This window comes from Myxine glutinosa, chromosome 14 (genome assembly GCF_964187855.1).
Source record: "Myxine glutinosa chromosome 14, kmMyxGlut1.1, whole genome shotgun sequence".
Lineage (NCBI taxonomy): Eukaryota > Metazoa > Chordata > Myxini > Myxiniformes > Myxinidae > Myxine > Myxine glutinosa.
This window is the reverse complement of record NC_136274.1, coordinates 63233683-63251449: the sequence shown is the minus strand read 5'-3', so window position 1 is coordinate 63251449 and position 17767 is coordinate 63233683. Positions and strand designations below refer to the sequence as shown.

The 17767-nt window shown below is 45.7% G+C and overlaps 1 protein-coding gene across 2 annotated transcripts; it reads left to right on the top strand.

Annotated features, from left to right (window-relative positions):
* Positions 1-426: 426 nt before the first annotated feature.
* Positions 427-16481, top strand: LOC137439846 (3-oxoacyl-[acyl-carrier-protein] reductase FabG). Of its 2 annotated transcripts, none has more exons than XM_068135999.2 (8): positions 427-559; positions 5114-5281; positions 5462-5532; positions 7799-7892; positions 8187-8256; positions 15625-15661; positions 15832-15895; positions 16130-16481. In XM_068135999.2, the coding sequence occupies exons 1-8, from the start codon at positions 548-550 to the stop codon at positions 16286-16288; spliced, it is 675 nt and encodes a 224-aa protein (XP_067992100.2). In that variant the 5' UTR covers positions 427-547; the 3' UTR covers positions 16289-16481. The 2 variants fall into 2 exon arrangements, with proteins under 2 accessions (XP_067992100.2, XP_067992099.2); XM_068135998.2 differs by having other exon boundaries at positions 5462-5640.
* Positions 16482-17767: the final 1286 nt, after the last annotated feature.

The window sequence follows — 17767 nt, the reverse complement described above, 5'->3', positions numbered from 1 at the left end:
GAGGTGACGAATTTCCGCGGGCGCCTATTAAACACGTCAGATACCGATGTCGACAGAATACCGTCAGATTGGTTAATTTTATTGGCGCTGAGGAAGCGCCTCTAGCGATTGACTTCCAGCCAGTGTAACGCTAATTCCTGTCACAGGAATTCTGAGATCATATTTAATATATGAACGTGCGCTGTTCATTCATTGATTTATTTATTATTTTGCAGGTGCATTACTAAAAACACAAAAATATAGTAAATAAGGATTTAAATCGCACCCCTGCAGGATGACTAAAAAGTTAATCAAAGCGCCGTCGATTAGCACTTCTAACGCTTCTTCTTCCTCTTCTAAGCCCCCTCTGCTTTGTTCTTAATCTCCTGATTCTTCTTCTTTTTATTACCCCCGCTTCTTCTTCTTCTTCGCATCCTTCACAGGAGTCAGGACTGCACACATTGGCTGAAGGTGCTGTTGTGCCGCTGATGCAGTACCGTGCAACAAGGACAGCACGCTGAGTGCGGATTGAAAACTCGACGTGGTCTGAGTTTCCAGCTGTTTCGGAATGGCGAGCAGAGTGAGAGTTCGCATGGTTTTTTTTTTTTTCTTCTTCCGTTTTCACGCGAGAAAAAAGCTCATGGTGACAGTGAGTAACTAGAACGGGCACTCGGTAGAGCGCATACCTTCGCCGCAGCTACTGTTCTGTACTTGGCATGGGAGTGTAGGGAACAGAACAGTGAACAGTTTGGTGCTGATTTCATGCAAATCGGATAAGAATTGACCGAGTTATGACAAAAAACGCACATTTTGCAAGGTCGTGACCCCCCTGACCTTTGACCCCCAACCGCTAACAAGGGTAATGTCTTCACTGGGTCATGTATATCACAAGATCGGGCATTGAATTCTGAACATTTTGGCATTAGTTGCATGCCAATTGGATAAAAATTGACCGCGCTATGGTAAAAATACGATTTTGACCTTTTCGTGACCTTGACCTTTGACCCGATTGCTCCCAAAATCTAATCAAATGTGTCCCGTATAATAACCAATCATCCCACCAAATTTCATGCAATTCGGTTGAATACTTTTTGAGTTATGCGAATAACATACACACACACACACACACAGACATACAAATAAATACACAGCGATCAAAACATAACCTTCCGCTTTTGCGAAGGTAACTAGAACGGCACTCAGTATACCTCCACCTGGTTGGCCATATCTATCAGTTATCACTCAATGGTGAAAGCACTTTAAAAAAATTATACTAGCCAGATCCGGATCTTCACCAAAATTGAATCGATTCTTCCTTGTCAGACACCCAACCTGTCCACGAAGTTTCGTCCAAATCCGTCCATAAGTTTTTGTGATATCCTGCTATGTATGTATCGTTTTTGGCCCTATCTCCCAATGGTGAAGAATCACTTTCAAAATTCTAGTAGCCGGATCCGAATCCGGATCGTCACCAAAATCTAATCATTTCGTCCTTGTCACATACGCTACATCTCTGCCAAATTTCCTCCGAATCCGTCCACAACTTTTTGAGATATTTTGTTCACAAACAAACAAACAAGAAGATGTCATGCAGAGCACGTTACTTGCAAAATCCACCCCCCACCCCCAAGAAAAAAAAATTCCATTGATACAGCAAATTGTCCATTTCATCAAGATTAAAATTGACAATCTTGATCAAAGCTCGGGTCAACAGGAAGAAAAGTGACGATTTTTCAGATAAAAAATGATTATTTTGTAAGGTTGACCTTGAGTTGACCTTTGACCTTTTGCCTTCAAAAATTGTTCGTTTCCCTATTTAGTGACTCAATGTGCAAATGCTGTTCAATTTTCAAGTCAATCGGATGAAAATTGAGGATTTTAAAAACTTGGCCTATGTTGACCTTTTGGCCTATGTTGACCTCAAAAATAGTTGGTGGTTGAATTCAGTGACCATATATGTAAATCCTCTTAGAATTTCAAGTCGATCAAATGAAAATTGGTGATTTTAGAAATTCGGCCTATGCTGACCTTTTGGCCTATGTTCACCTAAAATATAATTTGTGGTTGAATTCAGTGACCAGATATGCAAGTCATCTTCAAATTTCAAGTCAATCGGATGAAAATTGAGGATTTTAGCAATTTGGGCTATGTTGACCTTTTGGCCTATGTTGACCTCAAAAATACTTGACGGTTGAATTCGGTGACCAGATATGCAAGTCCTCTTCAAATTTCAAGTCAATCGGATGAAAATTGAGGATTTTAGAAATTCAGCAAAGTTGGTGACCTTTGGCCTATGTTGACCTTTTGACCCCAAAAACAATAGGCTTCTTGATTTTGACCAACGCTACCATTTGGTGAAGTTTCGTGAAGATCGGTTGGAAATTGTGACCTGTAGGCCGGTGACAAACAAACAAACAGACAACCAGACAAACAGACAGACAGAACCACAAACGCAACCGACCAATATACACTACTCACAATAAGTTAGGGATGTTGTGGGAGTGAGTTTATGTTTTTTATAGGGGTTAGGGTTTTGAAATCAAGAATGCTGTGTTTTTTCACTCATTAATAACCATAGAATTAGGACCAACAACTTTTTTCAACATAATTAATACACAAAATCAACCACACCGAAGAACCTGCCAATATCCCCAACTTATTGTGAGTACAGTAGTGTACTTGACAAATCTTCGATTGTGCAAGTAACAAACGGACAAACAGACAGGGGTGAAAACATAACCTCCATCCACCTTTGGTGGTGAAGGTAACAAATAGTGAATTCTTTACATGTTAGTTGAACCGCTCTGAGAGGGAAAGGGAATCTATTTCTCCCGCGGATTAATTTACCTTTTATCTTGTTTATCTCTTATTTGTCCTGATTTTATCATTAGCTCACTTTAACAGCAACATCATTATTCCCATCGCCACACACACACAAACGAGTCTCTCAATTTCCTGTGCCGAACTTTTACTTTACCAAATTTTTTTCCTTCTGCATCACGAGGATAAAGATGGTAGATGGATCTTCCTTTCTGTGTCTGATCCATTGGAACCTCCCCATACTGAACAGCACGGAATCTTTTACAAACCAAAACCGACTTCAAAATGAAAATTATAAAGGTGACGAGATGTAAATATGACAGAGAGGCCACAAAGATGCAAACAATGTGATCACTCTTATGATTGTTTTCGCTGAAACTGAGTTCGCCAAACCCTGGTATTCTATGACAGTGGTAGTGGGGAGGGGGGGGGGGGGGGGGTTAGGGGTGAGGAGTGAGGAGGAGGAGGGGGGGTGAGGAGTGAGAAGGAGGGGGGGGGAGAGGAGTGGTAGAGGAGTGGGAAGGGAGAGGAGTTGGAAGGGAGGGGAGAGCAGAGGAGTGGGAAGGGAGAGTAGAGCAGAGGAATGGGAAGGGAGAGGAGAGGAGAGGAGTGGGAAGGGAGAGGAGAGGAGAGGAGTGGTAGAGGAGTGGGAAGGGAGAGGAGTTGGAAGGGAGGGGAGAGCAGAGGAGTGGGAAGGGAGAGGAGAGCAGAGGAATGGGAAGGGAGAGGAGAGCAGAGGAGTGGGAAGGGAGAGGAGAGGAGAGGAGTGGGAAGGGAGAGGAGAGGAGAAGAGTGGGAAGGGAGAGGAGAGGAGAAGAGTGGGAAGGGAGAGGAGAGGAGAGGAGATGAGTGGGAAGGGAGAGGAGATGAGTGGGAAGGGAGAGGAGATGAGTGGGAAGGGAGAGGAGATGAGTGGGAAGGTAGGGGAGAGGAGTGGGAAAGGAGGGGAGAGGAGTGTGAAGGGAGGGGAGAATGGAAGAGGAGTGGGAAGGGAGAGGAGAGCAGAGGAGTGGGAAGGGAGAGGAGAGGAGTGGGAAGGGAGAGGAGAGGAGTGGGAAGGGAGAGGAGAGGAGTGGGAAGGTAGGGGAGAGGAGTGGGAAAGGAGGGGAGAGGAGTGTGAAGGGAGGGGAGAATGGAAGAGGAGTGGGAAGGGAGAGGAGAGCAGAGGAGTGGGAAGGGAGAGGAGAGCAGAGCAGAGGAGTGGGAAGGGAGAGGAGAGGAGAGGAGTGGGAAGGGAGAGGAGAGGAGTGGGAAGGGAGAGGAGAGGAGAGGAGTGGGAAGAGAGAGGAGAGGAGTGGGAAGGGAGAAGAGAGGAGTGGGAAGGGAGAGGAGAGGAGGAGTGGGAAGGGAGAGGAGATGAGTGGGAAGGGAGAGGAGATGAGTGGGAAGGTAGGGGAGAGGAGTGGGAAGGTAGGGGAGAATGGAAGAAGAGTGGGAAGGCAGGAGAGAATGGAAGAGGAGTGTGAAGGCACGGGAGAGTGGAAGAGGATTGGGAACGGAGATGAGTTGGAAGGGATGGGAGAGTGGAAGAGCAGTGGGAAGGGAGAGGAGTGAGAAAGGAGGGGAGAGTGTAAAAGGTGTGGGAAGGGAGGGTGTAAAGTCCTTACGAGACTGATGGCATCGCAAATCGAGGGATTCAGAGACACAAAGCAAGCGTCCAAACAGCGGTTTATTCCCGGAAGTGATTACACAGGAAAAATCACTCGGGGTGCCCAACAGGTGGCGGAGCCCGGAAAAGGATGTGACATCACAGTTTGTTACAGAGGGAAGACTGTAAAAGGAGTGGGAAGGGAGGGGAGAGTGTAAGAGGAGTGGGAAGGGGATGAGGAGAGGGAAGGAAGCGGGGATGTAGGAGGGAATGGGGAAAAGGAGAGAGAAGTGGGGTGGGTGAGACAGTGCAGAGAGAGGAAGACGAGCCACCAGAGCACCCACCCCACTTTCGACCATTTTGTTTCCTATCACCTACCAATCACAACATTCAATATACATTTTCTTTTTTCCATTCTATACCATTCTTAGCTTTCTATCTAAGTAAAGGATTCACGGTTATTATGCAAACTACGTAAATGTAGACCTGATGTGTTCGACTGAATTGGCCATTGGCCTGGATATAATCATGGACGATGGACCGATCCAGTTTGTGGTCAATATGGAGATGTTTCTAGTATGATCAACCGTGAGGTGAATGTGGTCTGAGATGATCATGTTATCAGGTGGCTAGAAACGCCAGGTATTATTGTGCACCCCAACGTATAAAACTGTCTTATGTGGTGCTTTCATTGTGACTTTCACCCGATTCAAATTAATTTACCAGGTCATGCCTCTGGCTAACAAGGTCGTCTTGGTCACTGGTGCAAGCTCAGGTATTGGAGCTGCCACTGGAGAACTGCTGGCCCGACTGGGTGCCCGCTTAACACTGACCGGAAGGAACAAAGAAGGACTTCAGAGAACAGCAAACTCCTGCCAAGAGCATGGTTCTGAGGTCAGGTTTTGTTTCTTTGACCATTTCTCTTGGACATAACAGTAAAATCACAAATAGGACAACCAAGCAGTTAATAATAAGAAATGGCATTGATACATGTTCCAATTCTTTGCATTGAGGATCATTCTGGAGGTATGCTCTTCCCTCACCCCAGGACTTCTCGTGTCTGCTGTTGTGCAGGTGCTGAGTATCACAGCAGACTTGGTTGACCCCGTGGCAGTGGAGAACTTGGTCGAGCAGACAATGGCTCGGTATGGTTGTTTGAATGTCTTGGTGAACAATGCGGGTATCTTGGAACGGGGCAGTATTGAGAACAGTCCTCTGGAGCAGTATGACCGCATCATGAATGTTAATATCAGGTATGCTGGTTACATGCTACTAACTGAAGGGCCAATCTCAGTATGGGCACTAAAGTATTGTTCTTTTCAGACAGCTCAGATAACTATTGTTATGAATTTGGGTCGAGGAATATCTAGTCAGGTAGATCTGTATAGGTAGGTATTCGACTGTCGCGATAGGGAATCTACCCTGTAATAAGTTCTATGTGTAGTCCGGTTTGTCGGGATAAGCTGTATTGATGTCCCCGCTACAAGGGAGCAGGGCGTGCTAAATAGTCCAGGGATTATGGATAAGATTCCTTTGTTCGTCGTCCCCCCTGTCGCCAAACCTTTGTCCCTTATGGCAATGCATGCACATATAAACACTTCGATAGGTCCTTAGTGCACACATTAATTAGTTCCCTTCCCTTACAATGACTTCGGAAGAAGACAGGCAGGAAGCGAGATCGGGGCACTGCCGGATGGCCGCCGCCAGCTACACCACCAGCTAGCCTAGCAACATCGCGTCGGACGAGCTATAACCACGCCACAGGGAACGTGTGATTGGTTGGCGCGGAAAGCGCGAACCTCCAGCCAATCAGGGCGGGAGGCGCGAAGACGCAACGGAGGAAGAGGTTGTTCATTGGAGGGAAGGCGCTGGAAGGTTCGATGAACGGCGGGAAGCTACGAGGCGCTGATTGGGGGGCACGCCGAGACCGACGTCACAGGCCAGGTTGTAAAAGGGGGTGCTGGACGACTTTCTCTCTCTCCTGGCTTCCTCGCTCTCCTGGCTTCCTCGCGCTCTTGGCTTCCTCTCTAGGCGCTGTTCTCCCTGTCTTAGCTCTCTCTCTTCGCGGTGAACCTCGTGTTGGAGATTGGCCCCTTCGGGTTGGAGGTTGGCCTCGGGTGGGGATCGCTGGCCCTGCGTTGGACACGTGGTGCTTTTGGTTCCGCGTGGTGCATTGGATTGGTGCTCAGAGCTCGGAGCTGCGTTGGACGGCGGACACGACACGACTACGACAGACAGATAAGGCCGCACCCACAGAACATTTTACAAGTACACGACGAGACATTTCTTTTCGTAATTCATTTGCCCCTGTCTCGTTTCTGAAGTGAGGTGTGTGGGATCCCAATTTAGGCTCATTATTTATTCATCGTCGCGTTTCATTGTTTCAGGTTCCATTGAATAAACCTGTTCTTTTTGTACATTCTAATTCGGTTTCCGCTTGAGTTAATTCCCCTGCAGGATCGGAGCTGCCGTCGGTTCGCTCAACGTAAGCACTTTTGCCGCATCTTCCTTTTCCCTTCTTCCTCCCGCGGGTTTATAGCAAAGTCCATGTTTGATCGTCGCCTCCAGTAAATCCGTTTGGTCCAGACAATGGTGTTAACTGGTGTTAACCTGGAAGGGATCGCGCGACACTATGATCTGTGATAGTTGCATTATTTAACCCGAACGACACTCAGTAGAGCTCATACCTCCGCCAGGCTGTACAGTTTAGGTTTTGTATCCCACTGATAGGCCGGATCTGCATCCAGACATTAACCAAAATCGAATCGGCTTGTTCTTGTCACCTTCGCAACCCGTCCACCAAGTTTTGTCATAAACCATCTATAACTTTTTGAAATATCTTGCTTTATATCGATTTTGGCCCCATATCTCAATGGTGAAGAAGAATCACTTAAAAATTCTAGCATCTGTAAAAAAAACAACCTTTAATTAGAAAAAAACAAACTTAAATCTTAAAACTTTCAAAAACTAGAATCGAATCAATTCCTCCTAGATACACACCCAACCTGTCCAACAAGTTTCGTCCGAATCCATCCAACTTTTTGAGATATTGTGTTCACAAACAGGCAGACAGAGATGAAGACATAACCTGACTGTTGGTGGACAGAGCACCTCCGTCCACCATCAGTGACGGGGTAATTAGTTTCAAATTAAATTATTTTTTATGCACACATAGTGTCTTTATTGAATTCTAGCTTCAATTTCCCATCCGCTTGTGGGTGAGTATGCACACCACCAGGGGGTGCTATTTCAGCTACATACATACATACATACATACATACAAACATACGTGATAGTTGTATTATTACTTGCTCTGGTAAAAGCATCTTTAAGTTTTTTTTTTTAGCTAACTCAATTATTTCTGCTGTGTCTGTCATTTATACCTCCATTGATGCATTGTGTGTACCACAGGGCTGTTTTTCAACTCACTCAGCTGTGTGTTCCACACCTTGTCAAGAGTAAAGGCAACATCGTGAATGTATCTAGCGTGAATGGACAAAGAGCGGTAAGTTTGTGAAGGAGAAGTTCGATAAAAAAAATACCTTTGCACCTTCATGATATGTTTTAATCTATAAGCTATATGTGAGAAGGAAAAGGTCGTGGGGGTGAGGGTGAGTAAAACAGTGTGGACATGTGAGATGAAGGATGTGAGACAATTCCAGAAAGGGAGTCATAATATATAAAGGAAGTAAGATGGCAGAGGGAGAGGATGGAAGGCTGAGCAATAGTTTTGTTTTTACATTCTGTCGTTTATGCTTTGTGCGGAATGCTTGGTGTGTAACGTGTGCGTGTATTACAGTTTTCTGGTGTGCTCACCTACTGCATGTCCAAGGCGGCTCTCGATCACTTCACACGCTGTGTGGCCTTGGGTATGACACAAAGCGGTTTCTTTCGGATTGGTTGAGCATCTTGAAAGAATGCGATGGTCATACGTTGCTGCAAAATCGCTTCACATCACTTGCTTGTCATGTACATCATTGCAAAACGAGCATTAGTAAAAATCTTTGGTGAGGTGAGGGTAAAGTTCTGAAGAATCTTCTTCTTCTCATCTTTAAGGTGTGAGGTCCAATGGTAAAAAGCTTCTGCCCTGCCTTGACCACGATACTCCAACACTTTTTTTTATACTTGGGCTAAGGCTAGTAATAGAGGTGACACACACACACACACACACACACACACACACACACACACACACACACACACACACACACACACACACACACACACACACACACACACTGACGAGACGAACACTTAACACAGCCACTGAGCTTGGGGGAAGTTCCGTCACTACCGTCACTTCCTGGGATACTCTGGGTACCAGTAATGGCACTGCTTTTCTCACTGTACTTGGAGCATTTCTTTCTGTCCATCGGATAGACGTTAAACTGGCGTCTCCTTTGTCAGCATTAGTTGGTGGACACTAAAGCTCACACAGTGTCATTTGTAAAGAGTAGGCAAGCTATTGCCGGCACCCTAAAACAAATTACACCTGATGCAAACACGCAGCCATGTGCTGCATACCAACGATGACGACATGACTTTGTGCCACAGGCTCAAGTTAGGGTTTCAATTTGGATGGAATGCTAACTAACCTAGGGACAATCCAACCAATTACCTCTCAAAGGCAGCAGGAGTTCCTCATATCCTCAAGCAGCCATGGATACTCAGCTTAACAACCCCTTCAAATAGAGAAATTGGTTCTCTAATTACTGATTGATGGCCGGTAGGATATATTATCGACCGAAAGTAATCCTCGCTCAATATGTGTTCATCTAAACCATTTCTTCAAAAAATTCACTTTTTTTACTCACAATTCTATTTCACAAAAAGATTGCAAAGCAAAAAGATTGATAGAGCAAAGATTGGAGTCATCAGGAGGAACCTGGATAGAGCAAAGATTGGATTCATCAGGAGGAACCTGGATAGAGCAAAGATTGGATTCATCAGGAGACACCTGGATGGAGCAAAGATTGGAGTCATCAGGAGGAATCTGGATAGAGCAAAGATTGGAGTTATCAGGAGGAACCTGGATAGAGCAAAGATTGGATTCATCAGGAGACACCTGGATGGAGCAAAGATTGGAGTCATCAGGAGGAACCTGGATAGAGCAAAGATTGGATTCATCAGGAGACACCTGGATGGAGCAAAGATTGGAGTCATCAGGAGGAACCTGGATAGAGCAAAGATTGGATTCATCAGGAGACACCTGGATAGAGCAAAGATTGGAGTCATCAGGAGGAATCTGGATAGAGCAAAGATTGGAGTCATCAGGAGGAATCTGGATAGAGCAAACATTGGAGTCATCAGGAGGAATCTGGATAGAGCAAAGATTGGAGTTATCAGGAGGAACCTGGATAGAGCAAAGATTGGATTCATCAGGAGACACCTGGATGGAGCAAAGATTGGAGTCATCAGGAGGAACCTGGATAGAGCAAAGATTTGAGTCATCAGGAGGAATCTGGATAGAGCAAAGATTGGAGTCATCAGGAGGAATCTGGATAGAGCAAAGATTGGAGTCATCAGGAGGAATCTGGATAGAGCAAAGATTGGAGTCATCAGGAGGAATCTGGATAGAGCAAAGATTGGAGTCATCAGGAGGAATCTGGATAGAGCAAAGATTGGAGTCATCAGGAGGAACCTGGAAAGAGCAAAGATTGGAGTCATCAGGAGGAACCTGGATAGAGCAAAGATTGGATACATCAGGAGACACCTGAATAGAGCAAAGATCGGAGTCATCAGGAGGAACCTGGATAGAGCAAAATTGGAGTCATCAAGACGAACCTGGATAGAGCAAAGATTGGAGTCATCAGGAGTAACCTGCATATAATTCGAGTGCTGACTACCACTCTTCTTGGTGATTAGTTACCACATGTGTGTGCGACGCGAAATGCGTGGTTCAGCAATTGGTTCGCTTTGTCTCTTTGTCTACAGACGTTAGTCTATGATCGAGGAAGTATTTAATTGCAATTGATTTTGTTTTAATTAAAACAGTGTGGAACACAAATTTGAACACGGATCGCAACACTAAGCTGCAGTTTAGTAGTACCTTGGATCTGACTGAAACACTGAAAATCATTTCAAACAGGAAACTTAAGTTTTTAAGGATGTCATAAAGGATACAAACAACAGGCATAACAACAACAACAGGCATTTTAAGGCCATTTTCCCTGCTAGAGTGGGGGTTAGCCTTGCGGTCCCCATGACAATCTTCTCCATTTTGCCCTATTTTCTGGATCTCCCCTTGTTTAACACCCTTGCCCGCATTTCTTCTTCCACCACCTTTAGCCAAGTCTTTCTCAGTCTTGCCCGTCCTCTACTTCCTTCCACATTCATTTCCAACACTCTTCTCAACGAGTCACTTTCATCCTTTCTCAACACATGACCAAACCATCTCAACCTGTTTCTCTTCACAGCATCAATCACAGGCTCTATTCCCATCATCTTTCGCAATTCATCATTTGTCTTCTGCTCTCTCTCAATGATACTCCGCACATCCACCGAACCATTCGCATTTCTACCCTTTCCAGCCTTCGTTGCTGCTGCACATTCATTACCCATGTCTCGCTCCCATAAATCATAACACTTCTCACACATGCAGCATACACCTTTCCCTTCAGCTTCAACGACACTCCCCTCTTCGTCAGCACGCCACACAGTTCCCGAAACTTCTTCCATGCACATCTCACTCCAGCAACCGTTGCCGAGTCTGATCCACCTTCTCCATTCAGCATGTCGCCTAGGTAGCAAAATGTTTTCACACCTTCCAGCTTCACGCCATCTCCAAGATCCAACTCAACCTTTCCTCCATCTGCAGCTCCCTCTGTGCACACCTTACACTTGAATGGAGCTGCCACACTGGTTAATGACCCTCTCAAACCACTACATTTTTCCCACTCAGCGCACATTGCACATTGAATGGAGTTCACTCCGACACCTTTCCTGCACACAGCACACGGCCACTTCCCAGTTCTTTCCACCTCACCACATGCTTTACCACTTGCCATCACCTTAATTTTTTCCGATATTCACCTTCAGACCTTTTGTCTCCAAACATTCCTTCCACTTGTTCATCTTCTCCTTCAGTCCATCCATACTTTCCGCAATCAACACCAGATCATCTGCGTACAACTCCCACGGTAAACCCTCCTTTACGTTCCGAGCCAGCACCTCCATCACAGCTACAAATAGTAGTGGACTTGGCACCGACCCCTGATGCACTCCCACCTTCACCTCAAACTCACCACTGTTCCCGTCCTTCCAGCTGTGCGCGCTCTCTCTCGTATATTGCCATCACTACTCTGATCCACCATTCCTCCACTCCCAACATCCTCAATGCGCATGTCAGTACTTCTGGTGGAACCCTATCGAATGCTTTCTCCAGATCAACAAACCCAAGAAACAACTTCTTACTCTTCTCCATGTACTTCTCCTGCAACTGCATTACAATAAAATGTGCATCTGTCGTTCCTCTTCCTGGCATTAATCCAAACTGCATTTCGTCAATCTTCACTTTCGTCCTTATCCTCCTCTCCAACACCCTTTCCAATACCTTCATTCCATGCTCCAATAACTTTATCGTTCGATACGAACCACAGTCCAGACGGTCGCCTTTCCCCTTGTATAGAGGGACGAGGGTACTCAGTTCCCAAGCCACTGGAATGCGGCCTTCTTTCACCACCAGATTACAGATCTCTGTCATTCTCTTCACACCCCAACTTCCCGCTGCCTCCACATATCTCCCACAACTCCCGTCGGCTCTCCTGCTTTTCTACTCTTAATTGCTTTTATCGCTTCCTCAACTTCCTTCTCAGTTACCTTCTCTGCCGGTCCTAAAACTGGGTTGCTCTCGATGTTGCCATCCAATTCATTCTCTGCATTCAACAGCATTTCCATATATCTCTTCCATCTTCCTTTAATTCCATCAGGGTCCACAACGATTTGTCCCACTTCATCCTTCAAGCAACTCACCCCCATCACATCACACCTCTCTTTCGCTATCTGCTTTGCAATCCTGAATACTGCCCTCTGAGCCTCTTCCGAATCCAAGCATTCTCCGAACATTTTCTTGCATGCCTCCTGCGCTTTTGCTACCTCTTTCTTTGCAGCCTTCTTGGCTGCCTTATAACTTTCATGTTCTGCCTTTTCTGCCCCTGTACCCTGAGCCTTCTCCCACTCCTTCAACTTCTTCCTCTTCTCGTCAATCCTCTTTCCAACTTCATCATCCCACCATCATGTTTCCGAGTGCCTCGGTGGTCCTTTTGTCCATCCACATACCTCACCAACGGCTCCCAACAGACTAGCTTTCATTGACATCCAACCACTTTCAAGCTCAACCACATCATCCTCGACCCTACTCAGCCTCTCTTTTAATGCCTCCCTCACCATCACCTCTTTCAACCTCCACACCTTCATTCTCGGTTGGTACTTCACCCGCCGAGCTCTCCTCGCACCCTTATGTCGCAGACAACCAAGTGGTGCTGTGAAACAGCCTCCTCCCCCGGGATCACCTTTGTGTCCCGGAGGTGCCCCCTATCTCACCTACATACCATCAGGTAGTCAACGGTTGTCGTCGACCCACCTGACGTGCATGTAACAAGCTTCTTATCCTCTTTCTGAAACCGAGTGTTACAAATCAACAAATCAGCTCCATTAGCAAACTCCAAAATCCTTTCACCTTCTCCATTTCTCACACCATATCCGTAACCCCCATGAACTCCCTCAAAACCGTCTGTTCTCCTTCCCACATGTCCATTTATGTCTCCTCCTACCACAACACAACAACTTCCTCATCTTTCACATTTTCCATCAGCTTCTCTATCGCACACCAGAACTTGTCCCTCTCTTCATCGCTCCGACCAATCTGCGGAGCATATCCCGAGATGACGTTCACCAAGAGCTTTCCAATCATCATTTTCACCATCATCAACCTTTCACTCACTCGAGTCACACTCACCACACTGTCTACAAACTCTTCAGAAAACAGGACACCAACACCATGCATGCCTTCTGGGCACCCTTGCCACACAAACTTGTATTTCTGTCCCTGCCTACCCTTCACCGTTCTCACACCACTTCCCTTCCATCTCGTCTCCTGCACACAACATATGTCCACTCTTCTTCTGACCAATACTTCCACCACTTCTCCTGATCTCCCTGTTATTGTCCCAACATTCTATGTCCCAAACCTCAGAAACCGATCTCAACGTGGGGCATCAGACGTTTCGTTGTCATAAATGGAGTGATTTCCAGCCTTGCTTCGATCGGGTTCCCCACCTTGAGTTTTGACGAGATGGAGTGAGGTCCCCCACGGGGTACTTCGGGCTGTACCCTGCCCATATGTAATTGTCATGGTTCCCTTTTTGAGGCAATGTTTTTATGGCCGGATGACCTTCCTGACGCCAACTCTTTTTTATTCGCCTCTTACGACACACAGGGATACGGTGTACCTATTCTGAACCGGGGAACACACCGTCAAACAACAGGCATGAAGAACTAATTTAATGCATTGAATAAGGTGGTGTGAAACACGGTGCATCAATGGCCGTAAATTTCTGGAATGTTTTTTTCCCTACATCCTTTAAAACCTTAATTTTTTACTTCAATTGAATTATATACTTAAATAATGTATTATGTGGAACATAAATCACCTTGTTGACACTTCCAAAAACCTCCAGTTTTGCAGTACTTGGAGAAAATATTACACCATTTTGACCAATGAAATGTGACGCTCATGCTCTCAGCGTTGGGGAATATCGAGATTCAGACAAAATGGCAGCTCATAGGAAATATAGATCATGCTCAAACGCAAAGCAAGATTTTAAAAGTTGCCCGTGCCCGCAAAGGATTCTAGACAGGATAGGGATGGAGGGATTCTAGACAGGGTAGGGATGGAGGGATTCTAGACAGGGTAGGAATGGAGGGATTCTCGATAGGGTAGGGATGGCGGGATTCTAGACGGTAGGGATGGAGGGATTCTAGACAGGGTAGGGATGGAGGGATTCTAGACAGGGTAGGGATGGAGGAATTCTAGACAGGGTAGCAATGGAGGAATTCTAGGCAGGGTAGCAATGGAGGGATTCTAAACAGGGTAGCGATGGAGGGATTCTAGACAGGGTAGGGATGGAGGGATTCTAGATGGTAGGGATGGAGGGATTCTAGACAGGGTAGGGATGGAGGGATTCTAGACAGGGTAGGGATGGAGGAATTCTAGACAGGGTAGCAATGGAGGAATTCTAGGCAGGGTAGCAATGGAGGGATTCTAAACAGGGTAGCGATGGAGGAATTCTAGACAGGGTAGCGATGTAGGGATTCTCGACAGGGTAGGGATGGAGGAATTCTAGACAGGGTAGTGATGGAGGGATTCTCGACAGGGTAGGGATGGAGGGATTCTCGACAGGGTAGCGATGGAGGGATTCTAGACAGGGTAGTGATGGAGGGATTCTCGACAGGGTAGCCATGGAGGGATTCTAGACAGGGTAGGGATGGAGGAATTCTAGACAGGGTAGTGATGGAGGGATTCTCGACATGGTAGGGATGGAGGGATTCTAGACCGGGTAGGGATGGAGGGATTCTAGACCGGGTAGGGATGGAGGGATTCTAGACCGGGTAGGGATGAAGGGGTTCTAGACAGGGTAGGGATGAAGGGGTTCTAGACAGGGTAGGGATGAAGGGATTCTAGACAGGGTGGGAATGGAGGGATTCCAGAAAGGGTAGGGATGGAGGTATTCTCGACAGGGTAGGGATGGAGGGATTCTCGACAGGGTAGGGATGGAGGGATTCTCGACAAGGTAGGGATGGAGGGATTCTCGACAAGGTAGGGATGGAGGGATTCTAGACAGGGTAGGGATGGAGGGATTCTAGCCACGGTAGGCATGGAGGGATTCTAGACGGGATAGGGATGGAGGGATTCTAGACAGGGTAGGGATATAGGCGGCAAAATGCAAATGGCGTGTTGTCAGAGCCGGCAAGCTGGGAGCAACAATTCACATTTATCGCCACACCCGATGCAATTTAAATGCTCTAATGGCGGCTGAAACTGTTTGTTCGATATCTGTAGTTTTTGATGCTTCGGGTCCATAATAAAAATTGTATTGGTGTCAAAGCCAGTAACCAATTGCAAATTAATACTCGGAGATATTTAAACTGCTCTTCAGGTTCTGAAATGTTTTAGTGCAAATGTCTTCCACGCACTGTAGTTTGAAGAGATGTTGCTTACTTTTTCCCTTTGATTGCAGACCTGGCTCCAAAGCAGGTTCGAGTGAATGCAGTGAGGTAATAAATGGGATGGATTGGGTCGAAGTTCCGTATTATGTGATGATTTAAACTATTTGTCCCCTTTACCTTTTTTACTCATCAACATTCTCTTGATACAGTACAGCTGCTTATTTCTGCATCGGATTAAACTTGCTACCCCATCCCATTGCCTTCCATGCTGCATTCAGCCCTGGAGTCATCGTCACCGAATTGCATCAGCGCGCTGGCCTCTCGGATGAAGCACTCGTGGAGGTATGAATGTAAACAATGGATGAGATTAAACGTTGCTCTCTGGCTGAGTTGAGGGGGAAACAAAAATCACCTTTCTGTTGATAGCAATGAGATCTTTGCAGAATCCTGCAAGTGGTGCAACTGGAGTGTGATGCGATGCTGGTTCACATTATAGGTGATAAAGTCGGTGCAGACTGCAGTAATATTTGAGAAGTACACAATATTAATAATTTGAGCGCAAAATTTCAATTGCAGTTCCTGGAACGTAGCAAGCGGACGCATGCTTTGGGCCGACCAGGCCAGCCGAGTGAAGTGGCTGAGGCTATCGCGTTTCTGGCTTCAGACTTGGCCTCCAACATCACGGGTGTCACATTGCCGGTGGATGGAGGGCGACATGCCATGTGTCCCCGCTAGGGCCACACTGATTTATTCTCTGCGTACAGATGCATAATGCTTATCAGCCATTTTCCCGTTTTATGTAGAGGGTGGCATACCTGGAATTCTGAAACATTAAATTTGAAAAATGTTTTAAAAAAATATTTACACTTATTTTTAATCCCTTTTTCCCCCATGTTACAAAGTTAAATGCAGAAATGCCTAGCTTGAACCGTGGTGTCTGTCCGTGCGTTTGTCTCCGATTTACGACGGCCACTTCCCACGCTGCGTTTAAAAAGCTTCGCACGCAGGAAAAGCTCAACATTCACTTTTGAAATGATGGGAGAACAGGGATGAATAATGCTGATGCCAAATTTTATTTCGCAAGCAGGATATTCTCCACCTTTTGGACAAATCCAACCTCCGATGTTGCACCACCATATAGCGGAGGACGATAGAAGTAGCGAAGAGCTTTGGATACGAGTGAAACCAAGAGTGCAACACAATTAATCTTTTTTAAGTTGATGAAATAATTTAAATTGATAGATTAACTTAAACTTTTCCCGTCACTGGGGACGGATAGTTTTGCTTGTTCTTTATAAAATAAGGTGTTCTTTCAATAAAGACTTTTTCCTGATGTCAAAATTCACAAGTTGAATTGTTACCTACTAGAAAAAGTACCTGTCCCCAGTAATGGCAAAAGTTTAATATAATTAAAATTGATAGATTAACTAAAAAAAACCAAAAAAAAAACCACCTTTAGAGGCCATTTTTCCCCGCAAGCGGGGGTTGGCCTTTTTCGGGGACCTTGGTTGTTGTTGTTTTTTGGTCCCCTTTTTGAAGCAATGTTTTACGGCCGGATGCCTTTCCTGCCGCCAACCCTTTTTGTCGCCTTTTTACGACAAACAGGGAATTACCAGTGAACTGGTACTCAATTTGCCGACCTCGGAAGGATGACAGGCTGAGTCAACCCCCCTGGCGTTAATTCAGCAATCGACCAGGATTCGAACCCAGGATCCTAGGCACCCTAGCCGCTAGCCCAACACCAGGCTGATAGATGATAGATTTGATAGATTAACTTTAATTGATAGATTAACTTAATCGACTCTAAAAAGGTTAAGTGTTGCACTAAAAAAAAAATCCAGCCTTTTCAAGTTTATACCAACTAGTCGTCCTCCTTGCCAAAAGTTGCTATATTGGTCATTTGCACACTTAAATTGGACTCTGAGACCTCAGCCACAAAGCCCATCTTACTTCCCATACAAAGGTGTATCTGCACCCCACATATGGAGTTTGTAGCTTCGAAGATGTGGCCATGCGTAAGGAACAGTCTGACAAACACACACACACATATATATATATATATATATATATATATATATATATATATATATATATATATATATATATTGAACCTTGGACACTGTTTCAAGCCTCAAGAGGCCTACAATAGTCTGGTTCACAATGCACCCAAACTTTCTCCATCTTGTCCCTACAATTTCCCATACATCCGTTCTG

Excerpts from the sequence above, each read along its gene's own strand:
- LOC137439846 (XM_068135998.2), top strand. Across the intron at positions 5,641-7,798 it reads ATCATGAATGTTAATATCAG|GGCTGTTTTTCAACTCACTC; the intron begins GTATGCTGGTTA and ends TGTGTACCACAG. Across the intron at positions 8,257-15,624 it reads CACACGCTGTGTGGCCTTGG|ACCTGGCTCCAAAGCAGGTT; the intron begins GTATGACACAAA and ends CTTTGATTGCAG.